General features: G+C 44.9%; 1 protein-coding gene across 3 annotated transcripts; it reads left to right on the top strand.

Moving 5' to 3' along the window:
- Positions 1-1,855: 1,855 nt before the first annotated feature.
- On the top strand, positions 1,856-27,265 carry LOC110486203 (uncharacterized). Of its 3 annotated transcripts, none has more exons than XM_036940861.2 (13): positions 1,856-2,055; positions 15,632-18,913; positions 19,123-19,365; positions 19,498-19,604; positions 19,699-19,757; positions 19,992-20,137; positions 20,559-20,696; positions 22,818-22,860; positions 23,078-23,115; positions 23,240-23,327; positions 24,110-24,314; positions 24,730-24,762; positions 25,175-27,265. In XM_036940861.2, exons 1-13 carry the CDS (start codon positions 2,004-2,006, stop codon positions 25,304-25,306), a joined length of 4,566 nt encoding a protein of 1,521 aa, XP_036796756.2. In that variant the 5' UTR covers positions 1,856-2,003; the 3' UTR covers positions 25,307-27,265. The 3 variants fall into 3 exon arrangements, with proteins under 3 accessions (XP_036796756.2, XP_036796755.2, XP_036796759.2); XM_036940860.2 differs by having other exon boundaries at positions 1,867-2,055; positions 15,614-18,913; XM_036940864.2 differs by lacking the exon at positions 24,730-24,762 and having other exon boundaries at positions 1,867-2,055; positions 15,614-18,913.
- Positions 27,266-27,273: the final 8 nt, after the last annotated feature.

Raw genomic sequence — 27,273 nt, 5'->3', positions numbered from 1 at the left:
AAAACCGATGGCAACTGAGAGAACCCCAAAGAGACGCCAGCAGTCTAGCAATGTTGTACTCATACCAACCATGACCTCTGCCAGGTTACCCAAGAGACTGAATCTCATTGCTGCTTTACATGCCCGCGGTGATAATACCGGTGGTCACTGACTAAGGGAAAACACTGAAGAGTGTTGCACAATATTGCTTTATCTGTTTGAATATCTAAGCGTGTGTAATTACCCCAAGGCCCGCCAGTCAAGTGCACCGCGGCATGGCATGCCGTCTCTTGTTCTCTCTCGGATTGTGCCCACGATTTGAATCACTGTAAAGCCTAAGCCACATAAACACCGCTGACGTCTAGTCTATGAGACCAGGGTGCAACCCCTTATAAGACACAACCCAAGCTTTATGTTGAATTTGAGAGTTTTTAAAAAAAACTGGTCGACTGGATATGATTTTTATGCAGGCCAGCCTAGGCCTGCACATAAATGGCCCAATTGGTGATTTTGATTGGAGATTAGGCAATGGATTGGAGATTATTTTGTCTTAACTCTGCCGCAAACAATAAAATCCATACAATTCAATTAAATTGATTCAATTAATTCACCTGTAATAATCACATAACTCTAAGGAACGATTAAAATTGCATTGTCAGACAGATATACCTATCACGGAGTGACTTTCATGAATTAAGCAAGATGTCTCTGGTTGTCGTTAATATCTATTGGGGATACTGCATAGGCTAGCCTACAGGTGTGATGTGTGTTTTCCTTGGCACTCCTCAAATATCTGACGATAAGAGGCAAGCACTTGACGCATCTGAAAGTTTAGTGTTGAGATCAAATAAAGTTTTTGTGCTGTCAAATGCCTGACGTCTTCAGATCAATAAAACCTGCAGAGCAAGAACACCTCAGGCTAATTTGATTCAATTATAGAAAAGGTTAGGTACACTCAGAAAAAAAGCGTTCCAAAACGGTTCTTCAGCTGTCCCCATAGGGGAAACCTTTTTGAATAATTATTTTTGGTCCCAGGTAGAGCCCTTATGGTTCCAGGTAGAACCCTTTCCACAGAGGGTTCTACATGGAACACAAACGGGTTATACCTGGAACCAAAAATAATTATTCAAATGGTTTCTCCTATGGGGACAGCCGAAGAACGGAAGTTTGAAGTTCTAGATAGCACCTTTTGTGTATTGTCCATCATTTGCCTTTGTCTATTCAGTAGACTATTACAATGCCTCTAAATTTTGCCTAAGCGAACCATTCACATACATTTGAATGCATAAAGTTATAAATGCCATGGTCCAGGAACCATATAAATGTTTACACATTGGGTTGATCTTGCCAGATGCAAACAAATGCCACGTGTTGTGATGGACATGCTATCTGATCAGATACAGCCCTAAAATCCTCCCAACGGGAACATTATCCTACAGTAGGTTATAGCTCATGAAGACTAGCAAATGTGTATTTATTACAGCTTAATTGCCCGTTTGTATAAACAAGTCCTCTATGAAAAATGTAGCAGGCTTCAACTTATCAAAACGTTTCCTTCAGATGGGGACATTAGTGCAGGTCTTATAAAACGTTTTTATACTTGATTTGTCATCATATAAGTTTTACTTGCAAACAATGTCCAAAAGTGAGTGTTGGTTGAATAGTTCAAATACTGTAATATAAAAGCACATAAAATAATCGCCAATGCCAGACTATGCCAAAAATACCACAGGCCGAGGTCTTGTGCGCAACTCACCTTACTTTCCCGGTATTGGCGAGCGGACACTCAGGACTGTCATTGACCGAGCTTGTTGGAGGGAGGCAGCAGAGCCCGCCCCATGAGGAGGGACTAAGCATTTAATAGGGCTGAGACCTCTAAACGGGCTCAAAGAGAGACCCACCTGTGGCAGACACGGACAGACGAAGGGAGTTAGTTATTGCGTCTCCAGTAGGACCGTTACTTCACCGCTGTTCTTGTTGCTCTTGATTATCTGAACTCGGACGAAACGTTACACAGAGTGAACATGATATTATTTTCTCATCAGCTTTTCATCCTCCTATGGATTGTTGTCACAGGTAAGCTCCATTTAAATGTTTTATAGTATAATAATGTCTTGTTGTTGAAACGCTCTTGTACCTATGGATCATTCTGTGGAATATTGTTCCAAATACACTTCTCAAAGCAGGTGCCATTTCGTGTAGGATATAGATGGAAAATCCTGAGCTCTGTTGGGTATTTAAATCAATCTCCGAACGTTGCCCATATTTGCCTTTCCATTGTCATAGGCTATGTTTATATTTTTGTTCCCATAAGTTTGCAATGTCACTGGAATAACGATGTAATAACATTAAAGCTGCCAAATGGATAGCAATGCAGTGTATAGACACAAACTAGGCTATATTTACCATCACTAGCCTACCCTAGAGTCACTTAAGTTACATTTTCAAACACACTACATTACCAAAAGTATGCGGACACCTGCTCCTCGAACATCTCATTCCAAAATCATGGGCATTAATATGGAGTTGGTCCCCCCTTTGCTGCTATAACAGCCGCCTCTCTTTCAGGAAGGCTTTCCACTAGATGTGGAACATTGCTGCGGGGACTTGCTTCCATTCAGCCACAAGAGCATTAGTGAGGTCAGGCACTGATGTTGGGTGATTAGGCCTAGCTCGCAGTCCCAACCCAAAGGTGTTCAATGGGGTTGAGGTCAGGGCTCTGTGCAGGCCAGTCAAGTTCTTCCACACCAATCTCGACAAACCATTTCTGTATGGACCTCGCGTTGTGCACAGGGGCATTGTCATGATGAAACAGGAAGGGGCCTTCCACAAACTGTTGCCACAAAGTTGGAAGCACAGAATCGTCTAGAATGTCATTGTATCCTGTAGCGTTAAGATTTCCCTTCATTGGAAATAAGGGACCTAGCCCGAACCATGAAAACCAGCCCCAGACCATTATTCCTCTTCCACCAAACTTTACATTGGCACTATGCATTAGGACAGGTAGCATGCCCCTGGCATCCGCCAAACCCAGATTTGTCCATCGGAATGCCAGATGGTGAAGTGTGATTCATCACTCCAGAGAACGCGTCTCCACTGAGTCCAATGGCGGCGAGTTTTACACCACATCAGCCGACAATTGGCATTGTGCATTGTGATCTCAGGCTTGTGTGCGGCTGCTTGGCCATGGAAACCCATTTCATGAAGCTCACGACTAACAGTTTTTGTGCTGACATTGCTTCCAGAGGCAGTTTGGAACTTGCTAGTGAATATTGCAACCGAGGACAGACAATTGTTACGCGCTACGCGCTTCAGCACTCAGCTATCCCATTCTGATCCCATTCTGGCCTACTACTTCATGGCTGAGCCGTTGTTGCTCCTAGACGTTTCCACTTCACAATAACAATACTTACAGTTGACCGGGCCACCTTTAGCAGGGCAGACATTTGACGAACCGACTTGTTGGAAAGGTGGCATCCTATGACAGTGCCACGTTGAAAGTCACTGAGCTCTTCAGTAAGACCATTCTAATGCCAATGTTTGTCTATGGAGAATGCATGTCTATGTGCCCGATTTTATACACCTGTCAGCTATGGGTGTGGCTGAAATAGCCGAATCAACTAATTTGAAGGGCTGTCCACATACTTTTGTATATATAGTGTAAGTTTTATTGTATCCATTATTATGTAAGGTAAGAAACCATTACTTAAGAAGGCTCTGATAGATATCTTTTCATATATACAGTACTAATACTTAAAAACTAGTGGCTATCTTAGACTCTTAGCAGGAGGTTTCCCAAAAATCTCCAAATAGAGGCCAAGACTTACTGAAGACTGAGTCATTGGTTCTAATGCTCTCTGACTGGGTGTGAGTCAGGGATGGGGGATAGTGTAAAAAGTCCCTGTGACACACATCTTAACCATTCAGAGAATCTCTCTTCTATACTCTTTCAGCCTGCAACACTGTTGAAGTGTACTGTGGAACCTTAATGAGCCTATAGGCTCAGCAATGCTGTTGCTTAGCCCTGCTGCCCTATATGGAAGTTGATTCTATTGGTCGCAGACTCTTAATTAGGGCTGCTCTGCTGTTGCTTCATCACTTTGCCAACTATAGATAGGGATGGGCAACTGGCGGCCCGGCCCGCGTGCCCCCTTTAGTTGGCCCACGGATACATTTATTTTTTATTTTGAGTCGGGATCTCAACTTACTGTTGCGAGTTAAAATAGTAGAATACACAAAGTGCAATTTCGAAATTTGGTTGTGCATCAGCAGTTTTTCTCCTTTGACAATCACTCAAATAGCCAATGTCAGCTAACATTTTTTAGATTGGTAAGTTGGTCTAGCATCCAGCTATCTAAACCTTTAGTATCATGGGCGAATTACCAACCAGGGGGCCCCCATTGGTTTTCCGACCAGTGGGCCCCCATTGATTTTGTTAGTCACTCTCATTCAGATATCATATTAAAAGAAGGCAAACAGTTCTCTCCACCCTATTGGAAAATGTGTACAATTCCAGGAAATAAGCTGGAAAACTGTAAGCGTGTTCAGCGTCCCTTTGCAAAATGAGTAGAAACATTACAAAATCTTCTCTGCGCCCCATGGCAAAACCGCTTAGGGCCCGCAAAAGGTTAGGACCTCATGATGAGTTCCGATTTTTTTGTGGCCCTCACCTCCATCAAAGTTGCCTATCCCTGCCCTATAGGGAAGGCCATATTTAAGGTCAAAGGTTACCACCAGAGGCCTGAGAGGAGACACTCTCATGTGGCTCGGTGTGTGTGTGTGTGTGTGTGTGTGTGTGTGCGGCAGGAAGTCAGCAGTAAAAAGATACAGATAAAGGACCTCCTGAGGGTTCGATCACCTCTTCCCCTGACGCCATCGTCCAGCGTGTGTGTGTGTGTGCCCCCGATAAGAAACCTCTCAAAGAGGGGGGGGGGGGCGCGCATGTTCAGTGTCTCTTCTCCTCCTCTTCTTAACCCTGTCTCTTTCCTCTCTGACCACATACATTATTCATGTCAGAAGCATCATAGTTTTGGTGGTTAGTCATGATATTATATGTGCAGAGCATGCAGGGTCTTTACGGGAGGTGATGGATGGGGTGGACTGAGCGAGGACACACACACACACACACACATTCATCAGTCCTCCCTTTTAAGTGTGATGAAGCCCAGATATCAACGAGTGATCACTATGCCGAGGTCAGAGTAAAGGGGTACGATGAGTGTGACATGGGTTCGTTAGTGTCTCGCTCTCTGTGTGTCAAAGTGCAAACGGATCCTAGGCCAGTTCCAGAAAGTCGAACCACCATCGGGTTGTAAATCATTTAAAGTACCCGGATTACATCATTGTCCAACAATGTCGCCCCTCCCCCTCCTCTTATACAGTGCCTTGCGAAACTATTCGGCGCCCTTGAACTTTGTGACCTTTTGCCACATTTCAGGCTTCAAACATAAAGATATAAAGCTGTATTTTTTATTTGTTTTATTTTTTATTTTTTCAACAAGTGGGATACAATCATGAAGTGGAACGACATTTATTGGATATTTCAAACTTTTTTAACAAATCAAAAACTGAAAAATTGGGCGTGCAAAATTATTCAGCCCCCTTAAGTTAATACTTTGTAGCGCCACCTTTTGCTGCGATTACAGCTGTAAGTCGCTTGGGGTATGTCTCTATCAGTTTTGCACATCGAGAGACTGAAATTTTTTCCCATTCCTCCTTGCAAAACAGCTCGAGCTCAGTGAGGTTGGATGGAGAGCATTTGTGAACAGCAGTTTTCAGTTCTTTCCACAGATTCTCGATTGGATTCAGGTCTGGACTTTGAATTGGCCATTCTAACACCTGGATATGTTTATTTTTGAACCATTCCATTGTAGATTTTGCTTTATGTTTTGGATCATTGTCTCGTTGGAAGACAAATCTCCGTCCCAGTCTCAGGTCTTTTGCAGACTCCATCAGGTTTTCTTCCAGAATGGTCCTGTATTTGGCTCCATCCATCTTCCCATCAATTTTAACCATCTTCCCTGTCCCTGCTGAAGAAAAGCAGGCCCAAACCATGATGCTGCCACCACCATGTTTGACAGTGGGGATGGTGTGTTCAGGGTGATGAGCTGTGTTGCTTTTACGCCAAACATAACGTTTTGCATTGTTGCCAAAAAGTACCATTTTGGTTTCATCTGACCTGAGCACCTTCTTCCACATGTTTGGTGTGTCTCCCAGGTGGCTTGTGGCAAACTTTAAACGACACTTTTTATGGATATCTTTAAGAAATGGCTTTCTTCTTGCCACTCTTCCATAAAGGCCAGATTTGTGCAATATACGACTGATTGTTGTCCTATGGACAGAGTCTCCCACCTCAGCTGTAGATCTCTGCAGTTCATCCAGAGTGATCATGGGCCCCTTGGCTGCATCTCTGATCAGTCTTCTCCTTGTATGAGCTGAAAGTTTAGAGGGACGGCCAGGTCTTGGTAGATTTGCAGTGGTCTGATACTCCTTCCATTTAAATATTATCGCTTGCACAGTGCTCCTTGGGATGTTTAAAGCTTGGGAAATCTTTTTGTATCTAAATCCGGCTTTAAACTTCTTCACAACAGTATCTCGGACCTGCCTGGTGTGTTCCTTGTTCTTCATGATGCTCTCTGCGTATTTAACGGACCTCTGAGACTATCACAGTGCAGGTGCAGTTATACGGAGACTTGATTACTCACAGGTGGATTGTATTTATCATCATTAGTCATTTAGGTCAACATTGGATCATTCAGAGATCCTCACTGAACTTCTGGAGAGAGTTTGTTGCACTGAAAGTAAAGGGGCTGAATAATTTTGCACGTCCAATTTTTCAGTTTTTGATTTGTTAAAAAAGTTTGAAATATCCAATAAATGTCGTTCCACTTCATGATTGTGTCCCACTTGTTGTTGATTCTTCACAAAAAAATACAGTTTTATATCTTTATGTTTGAAGCCTGAAATGTGGCAAAAGGTCGCAAAGTTCAAGGGGGCCGAATACTTTCGCAAGGCACTGTATTGCTAATGCATAGAGCATTTTCAGTGGAGACTGTCTGAGACCTCTCCTTTCCCCTCACTATACTGCTCAGATTTGACCCATGATCTCTCTCTCTCTCTTGCTGCCTGCCCTCCCCTTTTCATAGACACTCTTGCTTCTTCATCTTCTTTTTTCTTTCATCTTGTCTTTCATCTTGTCACCTCTCTCCCCTCCTCTTTCCTCCCTCTCGCTGAGTTGGATTAAGGCTACTCTCCGGGGCTGTAAATCTCACTCTGTAATTGGAAAGCATGTGCTGGCCGAGCTTTAATAGGATATGATATGTGCTCAGAGCAGGGGCCCAGTGAGCGAGGAGTGCTAGCTGCTCCAGAGAGCCATATGTTACCTACAGATAGTCAAGGCTGGATGAGCCCTCTGTGCTGATATAGGGAGGGGGACGTAGACACACACAACTCACCTCCCGTTAAGTCTTACAACTAGGGCAAGGCACGGGTCAAGCTGAAGGTAGAGAGGTCACTGAGAGAGAGAGAGAGAGAGAGGGACCAAGGGGGAAAAGCATGTAAATAAATAAACTGAGGTAACGATGAAGAAAAAGACAAGAGAATAAACCAATGACTGCAACTTAAACCTTCGGATCTTTCCCTAATATAGAAAGTAGTACTGTGCTCTGTGTCCTTCCGTGCCACCCATAGTGATGAGTCTTGCTGTTGTGCCCGATGTTGACAAATACAAGACAAGGCCCTCTAGCTGTGCTACTGCCTTTCTTCTGTCAGTGTGTGTCTTTGTGTCTGTGAGTGGTGTGTGTGTGTGTGTGTTTGTTTATTTGTTTGTGTCAGGCAGGCCCTACCCCAGACAGGCAAGGCACAGGACGAGTACAGGGGGTATTTAAGTAATAAGGCCCAAGGAGGTGTGGTATATGGCCAATATATCACGACTAAGGGCTGTTCATAGACACGACGCATCGCAGAGTTAGCCGTCTTATATTGGTCATATATCACAAGCCCCCGAGGTGCCTTATCGCTATTATACACTGGTTACCAATGTAATCCGAGCAGTAAAAATAAACGTTTTGTCGTACCCATATGGTATACGGTCTGATATACCACGGCTGTCAGCCAATCAGCATTCAGGGCTCGAACCCCTCACTTTATAATTCTGTATTAGTATTGTACTGTTAGACATTTACTGCACTGTTGGACCTTTAAACAAAAGCCTTTAGCTGCACCTGCTTTAGCGTCTGCTAATCTGTGTACGCGACAAATTAACTTTGATTTGAGAACAGCGTGAAATGATCTTTCGGGAATTAGGAAACCTATTGATTCCCTCGATGTAATCTCACAGACAAACAATACCAGACCATTAGAGAAAGGGCATACTGTACCTCGTCAGTTGTACAGCTGAATTCATCCAACTGAAATGTGTTTTCCGCTTTTAACCCAACCCCTCTGAATCAGAGAGGTGCGGGGGGCTGCCTTAATCGACATCCACATCTTTGGCGCCCGGGAACAGTGTGTTAACTATCTTGCTCGGGGCAGAACGACAGATTTTTACCTTGTCAGCTCGGGTTCGGATTCAATCCTCCAACCTTTCGGTTACTGGCCCAGCGCTCAAACCCGCCAGGCTACCTGCCTTACCCAGTTATGACAATGCACATATACCCAGTTATGACAATGCACATATACCCAGTTATGACAACGCACATGGCTATTGTCCTGTTGATTTGAATGTAAGATGCGGTATACATTGTCACAAGCAACTTTCCCATGAGCAACTGTGCACAGCAGACATCATCATCATGATATTGGATAAATGTAGTGCGATAGGACCATTCTCATTCCTTCCATTGACCATGGACATGTTAAGCTTGATTAGACTAATTAGGAATCTGTCCCCCAAGCAGCGTTTATTACTATGTGAGGAATCTTTGTCACAGAGACAGTGCAGAGGCATCAGCAACCTTAATAATAGTGCATGGTATTTTTATAGCGCTTTTCAAGGACCCAAAGTTGCTTGACAAACGGCAGACTAAGCAGAAGGACGAAGAAACGCGGCGGTTCAATAGAAGGTTTATATCCCCATATCCGAGGGAAGAGGTTTCAGAAAGAACCATTATCTGGACGAGGCACCTTTTCAATGAGAGAGAGAAGGGGGGGGGGGGGGGGGATTGAAAGAGAATAGCAGACACTGGGATATGGCCGTGGTTGGTCTGTAAGAGGTGAAAATGAAAGCTCCTCCTCATTTCCATGAGATAGGGTCACCCCTGGTGAACTGGCGTCAGCTGCCCGGCTTTGATGTGGCAGCCGTGGTAACAGAGAAATGGACAGGGCCCCAAGGGCAGATAGACTCCCTACACCAGGGGAAGCTGAAGGAAGCTGGCCTGCTTGCTGCTACTGTGTGTGCGTGTGTGTGTGTGTGTGTGTCTGTGTGTGTCTCTGTGTGCGTGTGTGTGTGTGTGTCTGTGTGTGTCTCTGTGTGCGTGCGTGCGTGCGTGCGTGCGTGCGATGTAAGAAGGGGAACATTCCCTACAGAGCCCCTACAAGCATTGCACCACAAGTTCATAAAGCAGTATGTTAGAAATGTCCACCTCATTAGCCGGCTCTGAGGCCTGTACCTGGGACTTCTAATTAGCATGTACTGAAGTCCAACATTACTAGTCCTATGTCATGTACATGTTGTTTTTTACATGCTCTGTTACGTACTGAGATGTTATACATGCTATTACACCCCCTATCGTTCCAGAGTGTTGGATATGTCATTCGTGAGCATTATTAGTGACTGTTAGTATATTAGTGACTATTAGTATCGAATTTGTAAACAGTGAACAGCATGGACAGACAGACTAGACGACAGTAATCAACTCTGAAGGGACGTCACATTACTGTGGGGACGCTAATTAGAAAATCCTTTCGTTACCAGTCTCTGTGGGGTCAGTCACTAACCTGATGGCCCATATTTCTTTCTATCTTTGTCTCTCTTTCTTTATTTCTTTCTTTCTTTCTTTCTTTCTTTCTTTCTTTCTGTGTTTCTCACAGTGCTGGTAGATGTGATAAAAAAAACTATTTCAGGAAAGCGTTTAGCTAATTCCCAGCCGTAAACTGGGCATGTTTCCGTGGCAACTCCAAGTGACTGAAAGTGTGTACTGGATGCAGGAACCGTCATGACTCAACGTGATCAAGACAAAGGAGATGATCGTGGACTACAGGAAAAGGAGGACCGAGCATGCCCCCATTCTCATCGACGGGGCTGTAGTGGAACAGGTTGAGAGCTTCAAGTTCCTTGGCTTCCACATCACCAGCAAACTAAAATGGTCCAAGCACACTAAGAAAGTTGTGAAGAGGGCACGACAAAGCCTATTCCCCCTCAGGAGACTGAAAAGATTTGGCATGGGTCCTCAGATCCTCAAAAAGATTATACAGCTGCACCATCAAGAGCGTCCTGACTGGTTGCATCACTGCCTGGTATGGCAACTGCTCGGCCTCCGACCACAAGGCACTACAGAGGGTAGTGCGTACGGCCGAGTACATCACTGGGGACAAGCTTCCTGCCATCCAGGACCTCTTAATCAGGTGGTGTCAGAGGAAGGCCCTAAAAATTGTCAAAGACTCCAGCCACCCTAGTCATGGACTGTTCTCAATTTGGGACACATATTAGCTAAGAAGTACATTACAGAGTAGAGTCTGTGGGGGTTGGGGTTGGGGGGCAACAGGTAGCAAGGTAATTGTTTATCTGGCAGTCGGTTGAGTTCATAAAGAGTCACTTCACAGGAGTAACATTGTGCCACATGAAAAGAAAGCCTGTGAAGTGTGGCGCTGGGTGAAAGACGTGCGTCATCGGCGTGTAGTCTCTTTCTCCTTCTCACTCTCTCTCTCTCTCTCTGTCCCTCTTTCCCTCTCTTCTCTCTCCCCCCTTCTGTCTCTTTGTCTCTCTCCCTCAGTGATTTGTAGTGTGGCCATCAGAACTTTGACAGCTGGTAACCTGGCAACGGACACACTCCCACATTGCTCAGCCTCCTCTCGACGCTGTTCCCTTTTCTTCCTGTGTGGGAAGGGGAGGGTGTGGCAGGGTAACAGACTGTGACCATGTTTCGTTCATTCTGTTTGTGAGTCCGTCGGTGTTCAGTTCACTGTGGGTGTGACGCGCAGTATGACCCTGGGTGTGACACTGTATGACACTAATGTATACTCTGTCGCAGTGACTCGATGTGAATCTGGTCCAACCCAAACGGAACCATTTTGTCTGTGTTTTAAGTCACGTTTTATTTGCAGTGCATTTCGCAAGTCTCAAACCACTTTACAAAAATATGAGCTCTTCCTGAGTGTGTGGTCCCCTATGGTGAAGTCCTATCGGTGCCCTTTGACCCCTGTGTGGTCTGATTTAACCCCATCATCTCATTGTGTCTGCCTGAGATTATCTGGCTGTCACACAAGGTTAATACCTAAAAGAGGGCTTACTGTACTGCAATATACCTTATACATTATATACACTATACTGTACTGTACCCTACCTGTACAGTGTCCCTTCTGGTTTGATATGCTTTATTCAATACAACATTACCAGTAGTTCCTGGTAATAAGTTAGTGAAGATAAAGTTTCAAAGGAGTGGTAGTTGGACGACGTGCCGGTCCTGATGTTAAAGAAGGTAAAAAAATGTAATAAAAAAGACCGTGGAACTTGAAACGAAATAGCAGGCCGACGAGGCTGGAATGGAATTAATGGAACGGAGTTGAACATGTTTGATGTATTTGATAGCGTTGTATTTCTTCCATTCCAGCAATGGAATGCATGAGCCGTCCTCCTATAGCTCCTCCCACCAGCCTCCTCTGTTGGCAGTTTAGTTTTACGTTGCTCATGAAACTGGGAAACATCACCCCACCTCCCAACAACATTCATCAATGATGCAGTTGTTAATGTCTATATTAGAACTTTTTTTAAATTCTAATTGTTATTGTTTTTTTATTTCACTTGGTCCCCTCAATGGCCATGCTGCTCCCCTTATGGCCATTCCGCCCCCACCCCCTCAACAGTCTTAACTCTGCCTCCACACCAAGCATTTATTCATCACTGCCACAGCTGTCATTACGTATATGATGCTATTTCTATTGTGTTTTTTCATTGCCATTTTCATTCTTTTATTTCACCTAGTCCCGCATGTTGGAGCTCGAAGCCTAAGATTTTCACTCAACCCTGCAACCGCACCAACAACCCTGTACATGTGACTATTACTGTGAACACTCTGAATCTGAATCCGCCGTGGTGGAAGTATTGTACTCAGGGACACAATCCTCAGAGGACTCAGGATAGCCTGTGTGCGTGTTTGATGAAAACGTGTGTGTGTGTGTGTGGTGGGGGTTCATATGTGCGTGTGTGTGTGCGTGATATTCTTGCCTGGGGAATTGTGCCTTAGTTACGGAGCTTCCCCCTTAGTCCAGTGTCAGATGGGCAGGGGTTATTTTATGACGCCATCAAGGCTCGCCAGTAGCTATATCTACTCATTTTCATGTTGACCTGTCTGGGAAGTGATCTTCAATTTTCCCAATATGGCCACACTCTCATGGTATACCCACGTCATGCACAGAATGTGTGTTGGAATATAGCAGAATGATTCCATCCATAGAGAACCAACTCCATGATCCAAGCCAGTCCGTCTGATGTGGATCTAAATGAGACGTCGGCGATTGTTTTCAAGAGAGATTCAACTTTTCCCAGACAGAAGCATTTGAATGAGAGGGGGGGGGGGGGGGGGGGGGGGGGGGACTCTGTAAAAGCCAACACAAACACGCACGCACAACCACACACACACACACACACAACACACACACACACCATCGTGGCGGTTTTGTCAACGGTTTTCAATAGTTCTCAACTGTTCTCACCTGTTCTCACCTCTCACAACAGATTTGCATAGCTCATGACTTAGAATAAGGGTTCTTAAACTTTTTCAGCCTGGTTCCCAAATGATAAATTCAGTGTTCAGTCATTTCAAATTTTGCCATGGGGCGTATAGAAAATGTCACGGTTTTCTGCAATTCTACAAATCATGCCCTGGGGCGGAGAGGACATTTAGCATTTTTAGAAAACATTTCATGCAATTCTGCTCATTTTGCAATGGGGCAGAGAGAAAAACGTTTCAGTTTTACAGCTAATTTCCTGCAATTAGACCACTCTGGGTCGCGACCCCTACTTTAAGAAAGGCTGACTTAGAGGGTGCAAAATCAAGTGGCGTTTAACCGACACCTCAGAGCTACCAATGGGCCTGACGGAGGGAAAGGTCTGTGTGTTGGGTGGAGAATAGCAGGAAGTAGTGGGCTAACTGACTAACAAAATTAGACGTTGACTTCCCAGTAGTTGTGTTGCGGGGCAGGGCCTGCTTTCTGTCACCACCGTCTGCTTGAACACCCATTTACGCGTTACACTACTGTACATGTTTGCTCTTGGCATTGATACATCTTAGATAGGTAGTCAATTGGCCTGCCTTGTCCAGGATCACACTGGATGATCTAGGCTCAGCCTGCTCTTTGCTCAGGTTGCCAGGGAGATGTCCTATGTTTGGAATCTGTATGGTTGTTTCCCAGTACAATGGACCATAGATTAGGTTGCCAGGTTTTTAGTTAGAAACCACATTGCTAGGCTTCATTATTGTGTGTTTTTTTTTATCAGGTTTCTGCTAAGACGCTGGTCTGAGCACAACACATCCTCTCAGGCATGTCTGCATCGCCAAGGCCCACTGGCAAATCTATGCGAAGGAATCTAACCAAGGGGCAGAATGTTTTCATGTGCTTACCAAGAGATTAAAGTGTACTGTGACACAATGTGGTGATACACCCAGAATGTACAGTATGAAGGGGGAAGACTCTTACTCATAGCTATGTCATCATATCATCATATGAAGATAGCCGGATGGGCATAACTGACAGAAATCTCATCATAGGAACATACTGTTGACTTCTTGTGTCTTGCACTGTTAACAAAACGGGATAATTAAATCTTGTGTTTTCATCTCTGGTAATCAACCAAGAACCTTGGGGCTATCTTCTTTCATTCGTAATCTACATGAGTTGCTCACAGATTGCTACAGTACTGTAAACTACGTCTGTGTTTTGCAGCATTGGTCACACACTGGTCTAGTTTCGGGAGCCGCTTTCTGGTTTTGGTCACCTCGCCTTGTTATCGTCATAACCAATAAAATGTGATCATAAAAGCATTTCTCTCAGTCCACCATCCATCCTATCAGATAGCTCTGTATTTATTCAATCCACTCCCTCATACCACAGTGTGTGTGTGTGTGTGTGTGTGTGTGTGTGTGTGTGTGTGTGTGTGTGTGTGTGTGTGTGTGTGTGTGTGTGTGTGTGCGTGTGCGTGTGTGTGTGGTGAAAGAGTCTATGTGGATACAAGTGTGTTCTCTATCTCAAATACGGATGAACGTTACGTTCGGCCTTGACAGGTGTGTGTGCTCTTTGGTAAATGGGTTTTGGTTACCGAGCTACAGAGCCATTAGGTCACACGATGCAATGTACCCTCTGGCGTGTTCCTGGAAAATAATTGAATCACACACCGAATCAGATATTAGTCTTGGTCCCTCCCCACTTCCTCCGGCACCTCTGCTTCCTGGTACGGTAGGAGCAACACAGGGTTTGTATAAGGCCGTAGTCAACCACTGCATCCCAAATGGCACCCTATATTGACCAGAGCCAAAAGTAGTGCACTATGTCGGGAATAGGGGTGCCATTTGGGATGAGGCCCCCTGTTGTCCGCGTGTTCCCTCTCTACTCTAGCTGGAGGAGAAAATAGGAAAAGGAGGTTGACTGTACTCAGCCAATGCATACAGATGAGGACCAAGCTCCGCGGCTCGGGGTAAGAAGGCCCAGGCAGTACCCTATCAAAGGCCCCCTGCTGGGTGTGCTGCCCCTCAAGCTGCTGTGAAGCTGCCTGTGTTCTCCTCCAAACAGAAAGAGACCAGAGCAGATTGGGTTTAACAGCGCCGTGGACAGGCGTCACCACAACATGCTAAGAGAAGTAAGACGCCGAGTCCTCTTTGAAGAGACGGGTAATAGACTTTGGCCAGACACAACGCTGACCTATTCATTGCGTGATGCAGTCAGTGGCGTTTGAGGTACGTCAGTAAGGGGACGATCGTGTGCTTGTCTTTTGTCACGCTTATGACGTCACGCACCTTTGTACATCTTTGTGACACAACTGGAATGGTGAGCTCAGGGAAAGCTAAAGCAAATGCCACAATGAGTTTTCATCACGGAGCTCAAACACGGAACACTTTTGGTGTTTAGATTCCAGTGCTTTTGCAGAGAGCCCAAGTGGCATTGGAACGCATGCTGTAAACCAGGGCCATTCCATTTATTATCTGGAGGGCCTAAACACTTCAGATTTTTTTTTTCTTTCTACCTGGTAGTTAAATTCACTCATCAGTCTCAGATCTAAGTCACCCCTGATTATCAGGGGGAAATGAACACCAGAAGAGTAACTGGCCAAGGTTTATGACTTCTGGTTGAGACCACAGTCTTTGACTCCCTAACGTTTGACCTTAACATAACCGGTCTGTTTCAGTATTGCAGGTTTTGGGAGTTTTACAGTGTGTGTATGGGGCACATGAATCTCAGCTCATGACTTTCTGTATGTTTGTAGTGGTATCTTTTTCTGTAGGGGTAGAGTCCAACAACACAGCTCCTGGCACACATGACAGTCCTGGGATCACAGATACATCCATGACCCCAGGAGATAGATCCACCACCCTCTTATCCACAAATACCCCAGTCTCTACTGAACCCAGCTCCACCACCACAGACCCCACAGACCCCTCAACTGTCCTCCCTAGCACTGATGGCACCTCACCCACAACAGCAGCCATCTCTAAAACTGAAGAGGTCTCTACTACAACAGACCTGACCTCAACTTCTGATACGACAGAGTCTAAGAGAGCAGTCGGCACCACTGCGACAGAAACAAGAACTACCTCGTCGGTCAGCACAGCAAGGTTGACTTCCTCCCACAAGACCACAGCGTACACTGTCACTTCCTCTGAGTCGACCGAAAAAGACAGTCCGTCCACAGACAGTGACATGACAACAACACCCACCACCACACCTGCCCTTAGCAGAGGTGACTCTCTGTCTACCATGGAATATACAGGCCGTACCTCAGCTGATGTCCCCACAGAGTCAAACACAACTCCAGACATTATCCCAACCAGCAGTACCACTGATACAGGTACACATGAAACAACAGCTATCAACACAGCTACCACAGATACAGGTACACATGAAACAACAGTTATCAACACAGCTACCACAGATACAGGTACACATGAAACAACAGTTATCAACACAGCTACCACAGATACAGGTACACATGAAACAACAGTTATCAACACAGCTACCACAGATACAGGTACACATGAAACAACAGCTATCAACACAGCTACCACAGATACAGGTACACATGAAACAACAGTTATCAACACAGCTACCACAGATACAGGTACCACAGATACAGGTACACATGAAACAACAGCTATCAACACAGCTACCACAGATACAGGTACACATGAAACAACAGCTATCAACACAGCTACCACAGATACAGGTACACATGAAACAACAGCTATCAACACAGCTACCACAGATACAGGTATGCATGAAACAACAGCGATCAACACAGCTACCACAGATACAGGTACACATGAAACAACAGCTATCAACACAGCTACCACAGATACAGGTACCACAGAGACAGGCACACATGAAATAACAGTTATCAACACAGGTACCACAGATACAGGTACACATGAAACAACAGCTATCAACACAGCTACCACAGATACAGCTACCACAGAGACGGGTACACATGAAACAACAGCTATCAACACAGCTACCACAGATACAGGTACACATGAAACAACAGTTATCAACACAGCTACCACAGATACAGGTACACATGAAACAACAGCTATCAACACAACTACCACAGATACAGGTACCACAGAGACAGGTACACATGAAACAACAGCTATCAACACAGCTACAGGTACACATGAAACAACAGTTATCAACACAGCTACCACAGATACAGGTACACATGAAACAACAGTTATCAACACAGCTACCACAGATACAGGTACACATGAAACAACAGTTATCAACACAGCTACCACAGATACAAGTACACGTGAAACAACAGTTATCAACACAGCTACCACAGAAACAGGTACACATGAAACAACAGCTATCAACACAGCTACCACAGATACAGGTACACATGAAACAACAGCTATCAACACAGCTACCACAGATACAGGTACACATGAAACAACAGTTATCAACACAGCTACGACAGATACAGGTACCACAGAGACAGGTACACATGAAACAACAGCTATCAACACAGCTACCACAGATACAGGTACACATGAAACAACAGCTATCAACACAGCTACCACAGATACAGGTACACATGAAACAACAGCTATCAACACAGCTACCACAGATACAGGTACACATGAAACAATAGCTATCAACACAGCTACCACAGATACAGGTACCACAGAGACAGGCACACATGAAATAACAGTTATCAACACAGGTACCACAGATACAGGTACACATGAAACAACAGCTATCGACACAGCTACCACAGATACAGGTACCACAGAGACAGGCACACATGAAATAACAGTTATCAACACAGCTACCACAGATACAGGTACACATGAAACAACAGCTATCAACACAACTACCACAGATACAGGTACACATGAAACAACAGCTATCAACACAACTACCACAGATACAGGTACACATGAAACAACAGCTATCAACACAGCTACCACAGATACAGGTACACATGAAACAACAGCTATCAACACAGCTACCACAGATACAGGTACACATGAAACAACAGCTATCAACACAGCTACCACAGATACAGGTACACATGAAACAACAGCTATCAACACAACTACCACAGATACAGGTACCACAGATACAGGTACACATGAAACAACAGCTATCAACACAGCTACAGGTACACATGAAACAACAGCTATCAACACAGCTACCACAGATACAGGTACACATGAAACAACAGTTATCAACACAGCTACCACAGATACAGGTACACATGAAACAACAGTTATCAACACAGCTACCACAGATACAGGTACACATGAAATAACAGTTATCAACACAGCTACCACAGAAACAGGTACACATGAAACAACAGCTATCAACACAACTACCACAGATACAGGTACCACAGATACAGGTACACATGAAACAACAGCTATCAACACAGCTACAGGTACACATGAAACAACAGCTATCAACACAGCTACCACAGATACAGGTACACATGAAACAACAGCTATCAACACAGCTACCACAGAAACAGGTACACATGAAACAACAGTTATCAACACAGCTACCACAGATACAGGTACACATGAAACAACAGCTATCAACACAGCTACCACAGATACAGGTACACATGAAACAACAGTTATCAACACAGCTACCACAGATACAGGTACCAAAGACAGTGAGACCACAGGTTCAAGGATCACAAAGTCCACCATCCCACCAACTGGTCAGACCTCTCTCCCAGTAACTGAGGGTAGTACCATGTCTTCAACACCCCTCTCCGCCACTACAAGGGGTCCTGAGACCGCTCTCCCAGTGAGCGATGGCTCCACGTCCTCATCCCCCACCGCTACCATTACAGGGAGCCCTCATACAGACAAAACCACTGGAACAGAGGGGACTACCGATTCTACAACCACAGCTGGCACTCCAGCTTTGCCCCCCACCTCCGGCTCTTCCTCCAGCCCACCCTCTCCAGGCTCAACCCAAACCCCAGGCAGCAGCACTGCTGCCCCCGTAGACACCTCCACCACCACCCCTGCCCCCTCACCCACCATCTCACCTACAGGAGGTATGCTTTAAAATGTCATTGTCCGTGTCTGATGTTGTAAACATGATTGGATCTGTGTTGTGTCTGAAGAAGGACTAAATATAATGCCGCAAAACGATTCAAAACAAAGATATTATCTTCACTGTGAGATGTTAATCAATGTTGAAACTTACTTTCCAATTTGATCTTTGTTATGTCTTCTTTCCTTCTTCTTTTTTTTTTTACCACAGAAACCCCTGGGCAACCGACTAGCAAAACTAGTGAGAGTCCACTTCCTCCTTTTCACACCTCGACCTCCCCTACCGGTGGAAGCACCACCCAGCCAGAGTCAGCCATCACTGCTGCCACCTCCCTGCCTCCACCCATCTCCATAGTGTGTCCCTCCTCTCCCTGTCCGTATGATAGCATCTGTCTCAACGGCACCTGCCAGTGTATGTCTGGGACCTTCCTCTTAGAGGGCCGCTGTGTACAAGGTTAGTGCTCGTCGTTAGTGTTATAACGAAGACAACGATGGGGATGATGCTTGGGATTATAAGGGTGCTGGGGATAAATGGTGATGATGATGACTCCTTTTTTGACTCCTTTTTCCCCCCCTTCATTTTCAGCCCAAGTCTTCTCTGGAGACCTGCATCTCAACCAGACATTTCAGGCTGAAATGAGCAACCGGTCATCAGGGATATTTAAGCAAACAGCAGCCAGGATCTCAGAAGCAGTAGGTCCTTGAGTCACAAAGCCCAGTAGTTACAGTGTATTCTCCTCTCGGAGCGACGGAGTGGGACAATAATCCTCTCGTATCTTCTTTTTAGCTGAGAAGAGCCTTGGAAAACGAGTCTGGATACAGCCAAACTGATGTGGTGCTGCTTCGGTAGGATTCTACGCCACATTGTTATCCAATGCATAGCCCACCGTGCCAGACAATTTCAACATATTTTCCACGTTGGCTCAACGTACTTCCAGGGAGACAACGTGGAAACAACGTTGATTCAACCAGTGTGTGCCCAGTGGGACTTGTTGTGACGACCAGGACATTGGTTTGACCATGCATTTTATCAGCTGGCTTGTTATGGTAATTATGTATGGTTTTTGGTGACCCTTACAGGCGAGGCAGTGTGATCGCGTCCGTGAACAACGTGTTTAAACTAGGCTCCAGTGCCACCCGGACTTCGACCAATGCCGCTATAGAGAAAGCCATACAAGCTTGTGGGACGACCTGTGGGACCATACTGCAGAGAGCTACATTTAACGGTGGGCACTGTGCCTTGCTGCTTCTCCCTGTGTAGAAGGAGTGGCCAGCAGGGAGATTCTTACTACCTGAGAGCTTGAACCATACTTTCTATTCATAGAAAATAATAAATAGACATGTACTTTATTGTACCGGAGGAGAATGTAATGCCAAACAACAGGGCTTCTACACCTGCATTGCTCGCTGTTTTTTTTTGGGGGGGGGGGGGGGTTTAGGCTGGGTTTCCGTAAAGCACTTTGTGACATCAGCTGATGTAAGAAGGGCTGTATAAATACATTTGATTGATTGATTGATTGATTGATTGACAGACAAAAATATTGACATTCTCGTACTTTGTAGCCATTAAAAAAAAGTCCCATAAAACATGAAGTACCATCGCACAGTGTCACTATCCTGACTGGTGTGTCCCCATCCTTTCTCCAGCCACTGACCTATGTGATCAGGCCCCCCAACCGTGTGATGTCCGCTCTACCATGTGCGAGTACAAAGAAGATGGAGTGACCAGATGCTCCTGTAAGGCTGGCTACATCAACAGCTTCTACTCAAACCAAAGCTGCACAGGTGAGTGCAAACCTGTCTCCAGTGGTTCTATGCTCATTGAAAGGTCCTTCAAGATAGGAGTCGGTGATTATGTGTTTTGGTAGAGTCTTTGTGGTTGTACGTACTGAGTGCATTGAAATGTTACACAAGACACACGATAACAGCTTAGCTACTGTATAATGGAGCTGCTGAACACATTCCATTTGATAGAGAGAAAATACTAAAGGAGATACAAATAGACACAGACAGACTCAAGAGCAAGGTTAAGCGCACTTGGCTTAGCATCAGAGAGAACAAAATGGGAAAGTTAGCATCAAAAGAATGCATTTGGGTTCATTTAAATACTGTTGTGCGTGCTTGCGCGTGTGTGTGTGTGTGTGTGTGTGTGTGTGTGTGTGTGTGTGTGTGTGTGTGTGTGTGTGTGTGAGGGAGAGAGAGAGGATGGAAAGAGTGATTTTTTATTGTTTATTTCCATTTTTGTTTATTATCTACTTCACCAGCTTTGGCAATGTTAACATATGTATCCCATGCCAATAAAGCCCTTGAATTGAATTGAAATGAGAGAGAGAGAAAACACAAACAGACCCCACAGAGCCCCAGGACAGCAACACAATTAGACCCAACCAAATCATGAGAAAACAAAAAGATAATTACTTGACACATTGGAAATAATTCAGAAAAAAACAGAGCAAACTAGAATGCTAGTTGGCCATAAACAGAGAGTACACCATGGCAGAATACCTGACCACTGTGACTGACCCAAACTTAAGGAAAGCTTTGACTATGTATAGTCAGTGAGCATAGCCTTGCTATTGAGAAAATGCGGCTCAAGAGAAGGCTATTTGCACGCTGCACACAAAATGAGGTGGAAACTGAGCTGCACTTCCTAACCTCCTGCCAAATGTATGACCATATTAGAGACACATATTTTCCTCTGATTAAACAGATCTACAAAGAATTCGAAAACAAACCCAATTTTGATAAACTCCCATATCTATTGGGTGAAATACAACAGTGTGCCATCACAGCAGCCAATATTTGTGCCACAAGAAAAGGGCAACCAGTGAAGAACAAACACCATTGTAAATAATACCCATATTTATGTTTATTTATTTTTCCCTTTTGAACTTTAACTATTTACACAATATGACATTTGTAATGTCTTTACTATTTTGGAACTTTTTGTGAGTGTAATGTTTACAGTAAATTTGTATTGTTTATTTCACTTTTGTCTATTATCTAGTTCACTTGCTTTGGCAATGTTAACATATGTCTCCCATGCCACTAAAGCCCTTGAATTGAAAATTTAATTGAGAGAGAGAGAGAGAGAGAGAGAGAGAGAGAGAGAGAGAGAGAGAGAGAGAGAGAGAGAGAGAGAGAGAGAGAGAGAGAGAGAGAGAGAGAGAGAGAGAGAGAGAGAGAGAGAGAGAGAGAGAGAGAGAGAGAGAGAGAGAGAGAGAGAGAGAGAGAGAGAGAGAGAGAGAGAGAGAGAGAGAGAGAGAGAGAGAGAGAGAGAGAGAGAGAGAGAGAGAGAGAGAGAGAGAGAGAGAGAGAGAGAGAGAGAGAGAGAGAGAGAGAGAGAGAGAGAGAGAGAGAGAGAGAGAGAGAGAGAGAGTTAGTTAAGTGCTGTGTCGACGTTTCTCCACTCTGATCCCATGGCACACGATATCTCTTTAATGTATTCGTCTGCAAAGGGGCCGTTGCCCTGGAAACCAGCTGAAGAATCATGGTCGCTATCTGCCGAGCCAGGGGCTGGATTAGTTTTATCCAGCAGGGAAGTTATGGGTTGGGGAGAACTACTAAACATAGATGACTCTGCTCCCCACAGCGCCATTGTTAAACTACACATAATCTAAAAATTGTACTTACTGATGTTACACCATATATCAACTTCTCTAAGAGCAAGTGTTTATTATGTTGGTTGATTGTGCAAATTTATTGAGCAAACCGTTGGTGAGCTTCACCTGTTCCCTCCGGTGATAGTGGCGCCACAGTACACAGAGCGGCTGTTAAGATCACAGTGTTCCCATGTTAGTTCCTCTCCGTGAAACTGTGATGTCACTGTCACAGATCCGATAACTCACATGGTTCTGTATGTAATTATATGGCTGTCTCTCACCTATGTTTCCTCTTTCTCCATAGCCTGTCCCAGTGGTCAAAGGTCAGAGGGAGACACATGTGTGCCGTGAGTATTTGAATTGAATCTCTTATTTGTTTAGTTGAGTCAGGCATAGTTCCCCTGCTGTGGATGCATTGAAGTATCGTAGATAGCTGCAAGTAACTAGCGCCCCCTTGTGCCCTTACCGTGTAATTGCACCAGGAACTACTGTCACCTAAAACAATGTATTGTGGTTAGATTATATGAAATGTGTGTCATGTTTGCTATTATTGTTCTATTCCAGATGCACGTTTGGCTATGCTGGATTCAACTGCACTGACTGTAAGTTGGACTAAAGTTCCTCTTACTGAACCAAATGGGTCCAGAGATGTGATAAAAGTGAGTGTGGTGTTTGTATTTCCTTGTTATCTGAAGTGTGTTCATGTGTGTATCTCTCTCTGTGTAGCGGCTCTGTTGGCAGTGGTGGTCATCGCCTGTGTACTGGGGGGAGTCCTCCTCATCATGCTGCTGGGCCTGCTTGCATACTGCTGCTGGTAAGAATATAACACCCTCCTCTCCCTTCTCTCCTGTCCCGTCTCTCCTCTCCCTCCTCTCCCTTCTCTCCCTCCCTCCTCTCCATCCTCTCCCTCCTCTCCTCTCCGTCCTCTCCTCTTTGTCCTCTCTTTCCTCTCCTCTCCTATCCCTCCTCTCTTCTCCCTTTCTCCTTTCCGTCCTTTCCCTTCTCTCCTCTCTGTCCTCTCCCTTCTCCCCTCCCCGTCCTCTCTCTCCCTCCTCTCTGTCATCTCCCTCCTCTCCTCTCCGTCCTCTCCCTCCCCCCTCCTCTCGCTTCTCTCCTCTCTGTCCTTTCCCTCCTCTCCTCTCCTCTCCAACGTCTCCCTCCTCACTTCTCCATTCTCTCCTCTGTCCTCAATCTTCTCTTCTCTCCCTCCCCCCTCCTCTCGCTTCTCTCATCTCTGTCCTTTCCCTTCTCTCCTCTCCATCTTCTCCCTCTCTCCTCTCCTCTCCTCTCCTCTCCTCTCCTCTCCATCCTCTCCCTCCTCACCTCTCCATTCTCTCCTCTCTGTCCTCTCCTCTCCATCCTCTATCTTCTCTTCTCTCCCTTCTTTCCTCTCCTGCCAAGCCCTAACCTCCATTCACGCTGCCCCTCATCAGAGGTCTACCACCCTCCTCTAACCATTACTCTGTCAAGTGTTAGCTGCCCCCCTGGCTCAACACCCACCCTACAAAATATTGGCGTCTCGCCACAATGTATCATCAGAGAGACTTACCGATATAGGGCTGTGCATTTACATTGTCCTATCTGTGTGTCTCGGAGGTACCGGTCACAGTCAGTGAAGAAGCCTTCAGCAGAGTTCAGCAGCCCGTACCCTGTGGAGGACTTCCGGGGCCCCTGGTCCACCTCCCAGGGCATCACCCCGATCCCCCGGGCCAGCACCAACTGGGACTCAACCCCCATGGAGATGACCGAGGGGGGCAGCACACACACCCCGGTCGACATGAAGCCCCACACCAACGGAGCGGTGAGTCACTTGTGATTAATCCTGTGTTCTTCTGACCCAGTGGATTCTAGACCATATGGAGACGAGATAAACCTCCTGCTTGTACATTTCCCCAAATTGTAATTGTCCTGTCTGCTTTCCTCTCCCTGCTGTTGTCCTGTGGAAACCTAATGCGCTAACTCAAAGATCTCCTCTGTCTTGTGTAACATATTTAAGAGGTTTTTGTCTCCTTAAAAATGCTGTGTTGCTACTTGTTATTTAACTCCTATATTAACGCGCCAGAATCATACGTAATATTTGATTTGCTTTTTTTTGCGCTGTAACTGTAGCTGTCGTGGTGGAGAGTGTAGCGCTCTTCTAGTGTTGATGTTGGCTAGTTAGTTAGCATGTATGTGCTCCCTCCCTCCCTTGCCTGACTCCCAGTGTGTTGCTTTAGGGATTCCACATCCTGCCTAAACGGGGGAAGAAGGTAAGGTTCTAAGTCTAATAATGCTTTGCTTTCCCTCTCCGTAACTAATCACGCCTATAACTCCTCCTGACGATTTTACTAAACCTACCCTGTCCTTTGAGCTGGTGATGGGAAAGACCGAAACTTCATGAGCGCTTGACGGAAACAGTCAATAGCTCTCAGTACCTTACGTGATCCACTTGTTGTAGGAGGAAAATAATTCCTATTGGGTTTCAACAGTTCAAAATATACCGGGAACACAAGCGTTCATGAATGGTCAGTTTTGTCAACTTAATTTCATGTACGTTGCTGTTTGATTTGTGCGTTTTGTGTGTGTGTGTCTGCATGTATCTGTGTGTGTGTGTGTGTGCATGCGTGTGTGTGCGCGCGTGTCCAGCGCGATCTCTGACATTCCCGCCTGTCAATGTTTCAGACCGGGTCGTATGACCTGACCTCAGACAGCATGAACACGTTCAAGGGGAAGAACCCCTCTCGCTACTCCTACCTGGTGCAGGGCCACGAGAACCCTTACTTCAAACCTGCAGATGAGAGGAGACCCATATGATTACCCTTACTTCAAACCTGCAGATGAGAGGAGACCCATATGATAACCCTTACTTCAAACCTGCAGATGAGAGGAGACCCATATGAGAACAAACATGGCTAAAGATCAAATTGAGAAGTCACTGACTTCTAGTAACTCTGGGTATTGGTACATCCTCTCACTGTATTTCTGTTGAATTGTGTAGAACTTTTCCTTTGCATCAGAATGTTTTCGGATAGATGCCATGTACTGTCTAGGGCATCTGGAGTCATTAATGGTTTAATGACACAACTACAAGGGACTTGACAGCAGGGTTTTTTAAATATGTTCTTCTGGAATCCATTCTCAAAGTCAGCTTTATGATTCAGAATGATTTGGAGTCCAACATGCATCGACTTCACAGGGATTCACTTCAATAACTGACCCCACCAAAAGAGGATTTTGTTCACTACAAATCCATGGTTTACTTTTGAAACGTTCCGTTCATCTGATCATGGTCTTTTATCCTGTTCTGCAATACAAGAACAAGATTTATAAAAAAAAATGTTTTTATTTAAAATGTTTTTATGTGTCCTGTGTTTAGACTGGCAGCTCAAATCATATATTTTTTCTCTTTTGAAAAAATATCTGGTGTGAAAAGATCTGATGTGGTTGGTCAAAAGACCAACTAGTTGGGGGGGGGAGGTCAGAATTGGACTGCCTTAAACGCAGCCTTATTGAATGAAGAGTGAGCTGAATATAGCTTGTCGTAGCCAGTAGTTGTCCCCATTGTTCAGGGTCAAGCTTTTCATGTTTTTTTTTTTCCTTCTACAGTATCCTGCTACATTTAGTTACCTGGATGTCTATGTCTTATTGAAGAGATTACAGATATATTTTAGATTGGTCATTCTGCATTGTCGTTTCTCACACTCAACGTAGTATTCCAAAGTGATTCATCTATTGCTATTTGCACTAAATTATGTATTTGCTTTACACTACATGTGATTTGTTTGGGTGGGGGGGGATCATAGACACATTCTCAGTGAGAGCAAATGTTTTTCTATATTTTTTACTTTAGGATTGATTGTGTTTTCATGACGAGAGCTGTGTGTGTGTGTGTGTGAAGCGCTGAAGGAGCTGGATCCCTAGTTCAGGGGTTTATACAGTCAAGGGATATTTTGTATTAGTCTGGTCTGGAGCGGAGTAGACCTACTCTACAGTCTATTAGTCTGGTCTGGAGTGGAGTAGACCTACTCTACAGTCTATTAGTCTGGCCTGGAGCGGAGTAGACCTACTCTACAGTCTATTAGTCTGGCCTGGAGCGGAGTAGACCTACTCTACAGTCTATTAGTCTGGCCTGGAGCTGAGTAGACCTACTCTACAGTCTATTAGTCTGGCCTGGAGCGGAGTAGACTTACTCTACAGTCTATTAGTCTGGCCTGGAGCTGAGTAGACCTACTCTACAGTCTATTAGTCTGGCCTGGAGCTGAGTAGACTTACTCTACAGTCTATTAGTCTGGCCTGGAGCGGAGTAGACCTACTCTACAGTCTATTAGTCTGGCCTGGAGCTGAGTAGACCTTCATCCTCTGTTATTAGTACCTTCCCTGCTGAAGCTGCCTGCATCTGCAAATGTGCCTGTTTTGATTGGTCTTTTTGAAGAATAGGAAAATTATGCAAAAAATAAAAAATAAACTCTCGACAAAGCTTGTTCTCAGACGTGCCAATTACCATGTCTATACACTTCCGCAAAAAAATATGTTTATGGAAGTCTCACATGTCTGTGTGTATTTGTGAGTATGTGTGTCTCGTGCACTATTTTCTAAATGTATATACAACTTTTGTAAATGAAACGTCTTACTGCAGAGAATGATGTAAGTGTGATGAACATACATACATTCAAGCACACAACGTGACTTTGCCTTATGTTATCATGCAGACAAATTGTTGTTAATAAACATCAGTGGGTGCATCTGTGTGCAGTCCACAGGTTACAAAGGAAATTCGTCTT

Source organism: Oncorhynchus mykiss, chromosome 13 (genome assembly GCF_057628025.1).
Source record: "Oncorhynchus mykiss isolate SJ-2025 chromosome 13, ASM5762802v1, whole genome shotgun sequence".
Lineage (NCBI taxonomy): Eukaryota > Metazoa > Chordata > Actinopteri > Salmoniformes > Salmonidae > Oncorhynchus > Oncorhynchus mykiss.
Note: the sequence above shows the minus strand (reverse complement) of the source record. Positions and strands in the feature narration are given on the sequence as shown.

Coding starts and splice junctions, on each gene's coding strand:
- LOC110486203 (XM_036940860.2), top strand. CDS start 2,004: ATGATATTATTTTCTCATCAGCTTTTCATCCTCCTATGGATTGTTGTC. Junction 2,056..15,613: donor CCTATGGATTGTTGTCACAG/GTAAGCTCCATT, acceptor GTATGTTTGTAG/TGGTATCTTTTTCTGTAGGG. Junction 19,366..19,497: donor AGAGGGCCGCTGTGTACAAG/GTTAGTGCTCGT, acceptor CTTCATTTTCAG/CCCAAGTCTTCTCTGGAGAC.